General features: G+C 54.1%; 1 protein-coding gene across 12 annotated transcripts in view; it reads left to right on the forward strand.

Moving 5' to 3' along the window:
* LOC141539895 (alanine aminotransferase 1-like) overlaps positions 1-6,742 on the forward strand; it is a 137,254-nt gene extending 130,512 nt beyond the window's left edge. For 9 of the 12 annotated variants that reach the window (XM_074263322.1, XM_074263316.1, XM_074263302.1 and 6 more), the window contains 11 exons: positions 1,112-1,271; positions 1,908-1,997; positions 2,087-2,195; positions 2,461-2,594; positions 2,884-3,127; positions 3,280-3,359; positions 3,462-3,598; positions 3,835-4,009; positions 5,827-5,982; positions 6,099-6,211; positions 6,329-6,742. In XM_074263322.1, the coding sequence (XP_074119423.1) occupies positions 1,112-1,271; positions 1,908-1,997; positions 2,087-2,195; positions 2,461-2,594; positions 2,884-3,127; positions 3,280-3,359; positions 3,462-3,598; positions 3,835-4,009; positions 5,827-5,982; positions 6,099-6,211; positions 6,329-6,419 (1,489 nt within the window). In that variant the 3' untranslated portion in view covers positions 6,420-6,742. Of the gene's footprint in view, positions 1-2; positions 369-906; positions 1,272-1,907; positions 1,998-2,086; positions 2,196-2,460; positions 2,595-2,883; positions 3,128-3,279; positions 3,360-3,461; positions 3,599-3,834; positions 4,010-5,826; positions 5,983-6,098; positions 6,212-6,328 lie in introns of those variants that run through there. The other 3 variants (XM_074263334.1, XM_074263370.1, XM_074263387.1) reach the window with 3 other exon arrangements.
* Positions 6,743-9,704: the final 2,962 nt, after the last annotated feature.

The following is a 9,704-nucleotide window of genomic DNA, read 5'->3' on the forward strand; positions in this document are numbered from 1 at the left end:
AGGCCCAGGTGCTCCTGTCAGCAGAGGGGATATAGAATGATGGTATCAGAATTCCCCACCCCCAGCCAGGATTCCTGGGGCCTTGCCCAGTTGCCAGGGAAACAGGCCTGATCAGACAGAAAGATGAAGGGGCTGAGCCTCACGCGGACCCTGATGGGGTAAACAGTCCAAGTTCGCAGGGAATTGGCAAGATGAGCACCCCGTCCTCGCATACAAACTGCCCTGACACTGGCGGGGGCTCTCGGGCCCCGGGGCCCGGGCCGTTGGCCCTCTGCCTTCCCCCTCTCTCGGTCCCTGGCCTCTCTCTTCCCCCATCTCTCCGCTGGCCCTGGGACGGTCCGGGTCTCGCCTCTTCTCGCCCGAGCTGTGTATGTGACTGTCTCCCTGCTCCTGGCAGTGACAGGAGTCTCCCCCAAGCCCCGCCTCTACCTTCCCTCCCTCCCTTCCTCACCCCTGCCAGGGGCAGAGCTATATGCCAGGGCTGCTGAGGCGGGGCAGGGGGCCGCTCTCTCCTCATTCCCTCTGTTCTCTGTGGGACAATCTGAGATCTCAAGGCTCTGAGCGGGAGAGGGGACGGCCCCCCCCCAAGCACAGGTCTCCTACCCTCTCGCTCTTCCCCCCGATTCCTTTGCCCCATCAACTGGGACCACTTTCTTCCCTCACCACCTTTCTCTTTTCAAATGTCTCTTCTTTTTTTCCCCTTCACTCCCTTTTCTTCACTCCCTCTCCTCCCAACCCCTTCGTGACGTTTCCCACACCCCCTTCATCATTCCTCCTCACCTTACCTTAATTTACCCGCTTCTCTAATCCCTCCCTCCCTCCCTGGATCCTAAACCTGCATTTTTCCTCCTTCCTCTCCTACTATCTCCCGTACAATCCTTCTCGCCTTTCCTGCTTCTCTAATAGCCTTATGTGGCGCCGCTCTCTGGTACCCCTCCTTCCTGCTCCCCCTTTCCTATCCCCCCTCCAGCCTTCTTCCTCTGCCCCTCCCTCCCTCTCCGTAGGACCCTCCCAGAGCCCGGCTGCCTCGCCCTGCCGTGAGACGGGCTCGGTGGGCCGCTGGCATGAGGTGGGGTGCTCTGAGGAGGCTTCACCCATTGCCCTTATGTAGGACCATGGCGAACAAGAGCATCAAGCAGCCGGTGGTGAATGGGATCCGGGACAAGGTGCTGACCATGGACACCATGAACCAATCGGTGAAGAACATCGAATACGCCGTGCGGGGGCCCATCCTGCTGCGGGCCTTGGAGCTGGAGAAGGAGCTGCAGCAGGTACCTGCCCGGCGCCCCTCGCCCCCTTCCCAGCAGTCAGCTGTGTGGTCCTCCTCATCCGCCCGACTCCCTCCAGCCCCCGAACGATGGTGCACCCGCTGGGAGCTTCGTCCTCGCCAGCGTCTTCTCCTCGGCCCGCTTTCTCAGCCCCGGCCGTCCCGGGGGCCCGAGGATGCTCCGCCTGCCCTGCGGCGCCCGACAGCCTCTGCACGTGCCCTGGGCCCAGGTCCCATGCTCCTTCCCCACCCGAGAGCTCCCTTTCTGTGACTGAGAGTGCCCAAGAAAGCCGAGGGCCCTGTGTAACAGGGCGGGAGAGCGTGCCTCGTGCAGGGTCAGAGGGACCAGCTGCTCCAGCGCTGCCCCTCACAAGCCCAAGGTCCCTTCCCAGGCGGCTCCTGCGGGACGATTAGGTGGCGCCTCTCCGTCCCCCCCCACCCCCTCCCCGTACAGCCGTGGGGCTGGGAGTAAGGGATTCACTCTGCTCTCCCAGCCCCCGCCGGGGGCCCTGCAGCTTGTCTAGGCAGACTGGGGCAGGCTCTGGGAGAGGCCGGCCCTCTCCTACCTCAGGGCTCCTTGGCTCTGGAAGCTGGGGAGTGAGGAGGAGGAGGGCTAAGGGGGGGTCCCCTCTCTCTGCAGGGAGTGAAGAAGCCCTTCAAGGAGATCATCCGCGCCAATATCGGAGACGCCCACGCCATGGGCCAGAAGCCCATCACCTTTATGCGCCAGGTGAGAGGCCGGACCCCGCCCCCTGCCCATCCCTGGGGGAGCCCAGGGGCCTCACCTCGTGCCCTTCCCCGCTCTCTCCCAACTCCCAGGTCTTGGCGCTCTGCCAGTACCCAGACCTCCTGAGCAGCCCGTCCTTCCCGGAAGACGCCAAGAAACGCGCCATGAGAATCCTGCAGGCCTGCGAGGGCCACAGCGCCGGTGGGTGCCCCCCCCCAATACCACCTTCCTTGTCCCCGCACACAGGGGAGCCGGGTTGGAGTCCCAGCTCTGCTGGTCCCGCCTGTGGGGCCTCGGACAAACCCTGGGGCCTCTGTCTGCTCCCCTGTAAGGTGGTGCTGGACTGTGCCCCTTCAGAAGCCCCTGGCGGCTTGGTGGCTCTGAAGGGGAGACACAGAACCTCCCCTGGGGACGCTCTGCCCGCCCCTCACGCCCACCTCTGCCCTCCGTCCCCGCCCCGGTTTAGGGTCTTACAGCGCCAGTGCCGGCATCCAGGCGATCCGAGAAGATGTGGCGAGGTACATTGAGCAGCGTGATGGGGGCATTGCTTCTGACCCTGAGAACATCTTCCTGTCCACAGGGGCCAGCAGTGCCATCATGGTACACCTCCCTCTCTCTCTGTCTTCCCTCCCCCTGATCTGATTTCCTTAGACCCCTCCTCACCCCACCCCCTGCTCAGCCCTTCCCCTTGCAGCCATCGGCACAGAGGCCCCCATTGTACCCGAGCCTGGCACGGCCTATGCCCGGTTGGCAAGGAAATGGGGAGGGGGAGGGGTGGGTGCAGATTCCTACTCGGACAAGTGGGGCATGGCCGCAGATCCAACGAAGTTCAGAGGGAGGAGGTAAGGGTCGTGGGGAGAGGGCTGAGCTTTTTGCCTCTCTTCCCCAGGCGGTGCTGAGCCTGCTGGTGTCCGGCAAAGGGAAGACTCGGACAGGGGTCATGATTCCTATCCCCCAGTACCCGTTATATTCAGCCACCCTGGCAGAGTACGACGCCGTCCAGATCAACTACTACTTGGACGAGGAGCACCAGTGGGCCCTCGACGTGGCCGAGCTGCGGCGGGCCTTGGACCAGGCCAGGGCCCACTGCCAGCCTCGGGTCCTGTGCGTCATCAATCCCGGCAACCCCACAGGTAGGTTTCCCTGGTCCTTGCCCGTCATCTTCCTCGGCGCCAGGTATCCCTCAAGCTTTGGGCTGGGCCCCTCCTTCCCCCACTGGTCCCTTCTGACCTCCTGTGACCTCCTGCTGTCCCCTTTTGTGCCCCCCCCCCGACCCCAACCCCAGGGCAGGTCCAGAGCCGTGAGAACATTGAAGCTGTCATCCGGTTTGCCTATGAGGAGCATCTCTTCCTGCTGGCTGATGAGGTGTTTAGGCGGGGCCCTGCCAGGGGTGTCTCGGGAAGGGTGAGGGGAGGCCTCTGGGGCATCTGACTGGCTGTGCCACCTTCCTTTCACCTGGATCCTCAGGTTTACCAGGACAATGTATATGCTGAGGGGTCCCGGTTTCACTCATTCAAGAAGGTGCTAATGGAGATGGGCCCACCCTACGCCCAGCAGCTGGAGCTTGCTTCCTTCCACTCCTGCTCCAAAGGCTACATGGGCGAGTAAGACACAGGCCCTGCTCCCCCTTCTTGGGCAGGGAGACACAGGAGTCCTTCCTCTCCCTCCCGGTCAGAGAGAGAGAAATCCCATCCCCCAACCCCTAAAAAGTCATCATCCACAGATGCTAAGTCCCAGCCGTCCCTCCACACCGTTCAGGCGCGCCCAGGGCCCTCGGGCCCTCTGGGATCCCTTTCCCAGTTCCTTAGTCCTTCTGATTCTCTGATACTTTCTTTCCCAGGTGTGGGTTCCGGGGGGGCTACACAGAGGTAGTGAATATGGACCCTGCAGTAAAGCAGCAGATGTTAAAATTGTTGTCAGTTAGGCTGTGCCCACCCGTCCCCGGGCAAATTCTCATGGACATAGTGACGAATCCTCCCCAACCTGGAGAACCCTCTTATCAGCAATTCCAAGAGGTGAGTAGGACCAGGGCCAAGGGGAGGCTGGGAGGGGATGGGGCACCCTCCAGGCTGGGGGGGCCTTCCTGCCAGGGATAGTTCCAGGAATCTCCGACAGGGGCCTAGATGTGGAGGCAGAAGTGAGCTCAGACACAATCGGACCAATAATTTGGAGATGAGGAAGTGAAAGTCTGAAAAGCGGTCTGGGCTTGCCTAAAGTCACACACCTAGAGAATGGGAGAGCACTTTATCCTACTTGTTCTTACTCCAAACCCAACCCAGTGAAAACAGAGCGCCTGAGAGGTACTGGTTCAGATCCAACATGAGCCTTGTCCTCGTGGAACTCAGCCTGGTGGGAGAACAAGGGATGATATTACAGAAGTACATGGGACAAGGGCAGATGAGGTGTTCGTGAGGCCGGAGGGGGAAGGGTGGAACCGACTCGGGGCACTTGGTTGGAGTTGGGCCTTCATGGCACAGCTGCCAAGAACACGGGAGACTCCCCTCCCGCAATGAAACATCGAGGAAGAGTTTACTGGAAGTGCTTCGGAAATACTGAGGGCAGTAGGTGGCCCAGAGGATGGAGCACCAGCCCTGAAGTCAGGAGGCCCAGAGTCTGAATCCAGCCTGACACTTAACATTTCCTAACCCTGGGTAAGTCACTTAACCTCAACAACAACAACAACAACAAAAAGAAAATACTGAGGAAAGAATTCAGCGGAAGAAGGACAAAGGCATGGAATCCAGAGAGTTCAGGCCATTCTCAGTAACCCAGGACCTGGCTATATATATATATAGAAAGTTAGGGTGCCTTGGAGGTTTCTGTAGTGGGCCTTGAATGCCAGGCAAGAGAGTCATTAGGGAAGGCAGGTGGCAGGGAGAGCATATAGTTGCATGATGGTGGGGGGAGTAGTGAAAAGGAGATGGGTGAGAGAGATTTGGAGGAGATGAAACCAGCAGGATCCGTACCTGGATGGGAGAGGGGAGGGCGGGGGAGCAATGCCCGATGAGAGATTCACAAACACGGAAGCCCAGTGCCCTGGAGAGAAGGTGAAGCCAGAAGGAGGAGGAAGCTTGGATGGGGAAACACTAGATGGAAGACATGCTGGACCGGAGGGACCAGGATATCCCCGAGAGGAGGTGTCTGCCCGGGACTTGGGGAGGGGTCTGTGACATCCCCAGCAATGAGATGCCAACTTATCTGCAGAGATGGGACGTTAGTCAATCGGCAGATAACACACACTGCTATAGGGGTACAAAGGATGAAATAAAATCTACTGGCAAGGAGTTTGCATTAGAGCTAGGCTTTGTAAACTTTTCCATTCGTGACCCCTTTTTGAGTGAGAAATTTTTATATGACCCCAGGCATATACATATATAAAATAGATAATACAAATCAAACATTTACTGATAACAAATCATAATTTCATAACCCATACATGACTCCACGTGGGGTCATGACCTATAATTCAAGAAGCCGGACATTAGAGTGGGAGAGAAAACTGAATGGGATTCTCAAGAGAGAAAGGGTAAATAGAAGTGTCAAGGGACCAGGGCTAGATCCACATTAAGGCCAGAAGGTTAAGAAGCCAGTGGCGAGAACCAGGGACAATGGATGCTGCTTCTGCCAAAGGAGGAGGAGGAGGAAGACAGTGGTTCATCAGGCATGTCAGAGAGGATATTGGATCTGGCACTTAGGCCACTGATGACCTCAATTTCAGCAGAATATTGTAGGGATCTAGGAAACTCTTCCATGAGACTTCCCCCCTCCCCAATGATGTGGGACAGGGGTGGCCAGCATACTGGCCAAGCCCTGACTCTTCTTCCAACCCCAGGAGAAGAAGGCTGTGCTGGCAGATCTGGCAAAGAAGGCCCAGCTCACAGAGGAGATTTTGAACAAGGAACCTGGCATCCGATGTAACCCAGTGCAAGGGGCCATGTATTCTTTCCCCCGCATCCAGCTACCCCCCAAAGCACTGCAGCGTGCAAAGGTGGGACACAACCCTCTCTTGGGGTAGGAATGGTCTTTGAGAGATTGGAATGGGCTGGACTGGGGAGCTAGATCCTGATGTGTATCTCCATGACTCCTTTCTCTGTTGATGCCCAGGAGCTGGGCCAGCCTGCTGACATGTTCTTCTGCATACAACTCCTGGAAGAGACTGGTATCTGTGTGGTACCCGGCAGTGGCTTTGGCCAGAAGGATGGCACCTACCACTTCAGGTAGAGGGTGGGAGGTTTCCACCGAGAGCTAAAGGCCACTGGCTGAAGGGCCCCTTCCTTAACATTGAGAGGAGATGCTAACCACTGACCTTTTCTCCCCTTCCCTTCCCCCCTCAGGATGACAATTCTTCCCCCTTTGGAGAAGCTGAAGATCCTCCTAGAGAAACTGAGTCAATTTTATGCCAAGTTTACTCGGGAATATTCATAATGGACAGACACTAAAAGGCAAATTATCTAGCCCTTCTCTGGAAATAAGTCTTGGGCCCCCTAACTTTCTTTCCCTTCTTTCCCCGTGAGTCCCTCTTCCTTTTGCCACGAGGTGAGAACAGAATGGTGGATGGTGCCCAGGGGCATCAGCACAGACTTCTAGAAGGATGTGGTTCTCAGCTTCTTTCTGAGGATCCCAAGTGAGATCCATAGAGATCCCTGGGAAGTACCAGTGCTGAGGGACTGAGCCTAATAAAAGTATTGAAGATGCTCTGCTGCCCCTACTTTTTTGGAGGAACAATAAAGGAATAGGTGACTTTGTGACTCCTCAGGACCATGTATGTGACTGGGCTTGGGACATGTGGCAAAGCACACAGCACATTCAGGAGCCTGACTCCCTCCTCTTCCTCCTCCTCCACTCTGCCTGAGAGGTGTTAGCTTCCTCCTCCCACCAGCTCCTTAGGACTGGCGCTCTTAGGCCTCCGCTATTCTCATCACCAGGTTGGAACCCTCCTCCTGGCTTGTGTGCAGTTTCAGAGACTCTGCTCCCGACTCCTGGCTTTCCCCCAGCTGTCTATCTGGAGTCTCCATAGGATAGATAACAGGGAGAGCCTCTCATCATCCTTCAGGGTGAGGTACAACAAAGTCTTATGGGAGGAGGCTGGTGATTGATCCTCAGGAAGCAAACTTTACAGGAACCCCCTGAACCCCCGCTCCACACACAAAGCTCACAGTCTAGTAGAAAAATGAAATTTCTGCTAAGAAAGTATGACAGGACAGTGTCAAGCAAGGACTAGCCAGACTGGAGAATGTCAGAAGTGACTTGCTGATGACAAGCAAGAGGTGGAGTGAGATTTGGGTAGGAAGGAGAGTTGCTTCAGTCATCCTGGGCTCTAATCAGCACCTAGTACCTGTGGGAATTCTGGCTTCCCAGGACCTCCATCATCTGCAAAATGAGGGAATGGAACCACATCAACTAAGATTCCTTCAGATACACATCCTACAATCCTGAATCCGCCTTTGCTGGCTCTGCTCTTCAGGTGGTACCTTTGCCCTTTAGGCTTCTACTTTTCACTGCTTTTAGAGCCACCTTTTATCACTGAACCGCACCCTGAGACCTCTGAGCTGCTTCCACCCACTCCCCACCTACAGGTTCCCTCCATCCTGATCAGCTGCAGCCACAATGAATGCTCTCTACTGCAGGTCCTCTTCCTTGAGGCGTCTTAGCTCATTACCCCAGAGTACAAAGTGTGTCTTCTTGAGTTTGTTTACAAGGATCTAAAATCAATCATAATTCTACACTGACCATCAGGTTCCTGGACAAAAAGAAAATGTCTCTATCTCAGATTCGGGTTTTGCTTCTCTAATTTAAGCAAGGACTCCCAGTACCAGATTCCTCCCCTCATACCCTTTTCCCTGTAGCCTAGGCAAAAATGAGGAAATGCAACAAGTACAGAAAGAGTTCTTATCACCTCAAAAACCTAGATAAAAGAGGCTTATTATGGGGTCTGGAAGTAAGGTTAAAGTCTAGTTAGTAAAAGATGTTAAGAGGGCACCAGAAACAGTGTTCCAGTGGGTAGAGGCTCCTTGGGATGCTAAGCATGGCATAGCTGGCATGTTTGGACCCTCTGCAAAGAGGCTTTTAGTTTGGCTTTTTTATAACAGGGGGCTTTGGCTACAAGCTGAAGGGGGCTCACGGGTAGAGTCCCAGGTCAGCTCTTGGCTCAGTTTCAGCTAGGGTCAGAATTTGAATTGAATTCCATGCTTTTCAGGACTGAGCTGACCCCACTCAGATAACAAAGATGAAACTGGAGTCCACTCACTGAGGCAGAATTGAAGATTTTCTCCTTGAGGGATTTTTCAGTGTTTGGGGGTTCTCTCTTCACTTATAGTGTAGTTCACACAAAAAGAAAAAAATGGGCGTTGGGGGAAAGTATTACAGAATTTCAAATTTGGTAAAGACTCAACTTTATCATTCAATCTGTAGTCAAAAAAAAAGTATCTACAACATGCCTGACAAGTGATTGCCCAATACATGCTTACTTTTCAAAGGGGAGGGGAGAATTTAACACTACAATAGCAGTCCATTGCCCTTAATCTCTGCCTACCTCTATGGGCCATTTGTGGTTAAAGAAGTATAGAACCAACTAGTCTACCACTTTACAGATCTAAAGAGAATAATAGACCTGGTTGAGACATTAGTCTGATCCAATCTATATGTGACTTCCAGTTTAAGAAACTGCCTTCTGGGGTATCCCATTCTACTTTTAAGTCAACTCATTTTTCAGTTGTCTGCTCTCCATGATCCCATTTTTCTTGACTGAGATACAGAGTGTTTTGTCATTTCTCCAGCTCATTTTGCAGATGAGAAAATTGAGGCAAACAGGTGACTTACCCAAGTTCACATAGTGTACCTGAGACTAGATTTGAAGATGAATCTTTCTGACTCTAGGCCCAACATTCTATCCATTTTGGGGACAGCACTAATTTTTAGCAAGTTTGGCAAAATCACACCAAAATCCATCTCCAGTTTCTACTGTTGCTCCCCCCTAAGTTCTACCCTTTAATGACAAACAGAAGTTTAATCTTCCTTCTATGAGACAAATACTTGAAAGCAGTTTGCCCTAAATCTTATCTTCTTCAGGCTAAATATCCCCAATTCCAATATTCAGTCTTTATAAGTTCCCCAGTCATCATCTGATGCTTTTAGCAGTTGACTTTTACGGCATGGGTTGCCCTCTCCCTCTCCTGTCCTCAAAGCCACCCTTGTTCTGGCATTTGGGGGGAAAATGGGTTTTCTGGGTAAAAAGGTCCCATCCCTACTGCCTCTGCTCTCCCTTTACTGCCCCCCCTCCTCTATCTCCCCTTCTGTTCCTTAGCTGGGAGATGACACCCCGAGAAAGGCCAGTCTGACCTCCTTGAATTTGGTTTTAGGCATAATAAAACTGAATTGTCTCCTTTGCTAGTAACAACTCAGTAAATACATACTTGGGGCTTTATTGTGCAGCAATTTTACCCGACTTTCCTGTGGTGACTTAGACTTGAACCTGGGCAGCCCTAGTACAGTGCCTGTTGATGCCTGGCCCGGTGACTCCAAGCATGGAGGACTCCCATTAGTCAGCTCCCACAGTTCCCTTTCCTTTCATCGCCCTCCCTTCACATTTCCCACTGGAATTAACAGCCCTTCCTTCTTCCCTGGGCTCTTAGCTGTGAGTCATGGACCCAGATCCCCTGGGTGAGGCCGGCCCCAAACCTTGTCCCATTTTTGGCAATCACACTTTTCACA

This window comes from Sminthopsis crassicaudata, chromosome 1 (assembly GCF_048593235.1).
Source record: "Sminthopsis crassicaudata isolate SCR6 chromosome 1, ASM4859323v1, whole genome shotgun sequence".
Classification (NCBI taxonomy): Eukaryota; Metazoa; Chordata; class Mammalia; order Dasyuromorphia; family Dasyuridae; genus Sminthopsis; species Sminthopsis crassicaudata.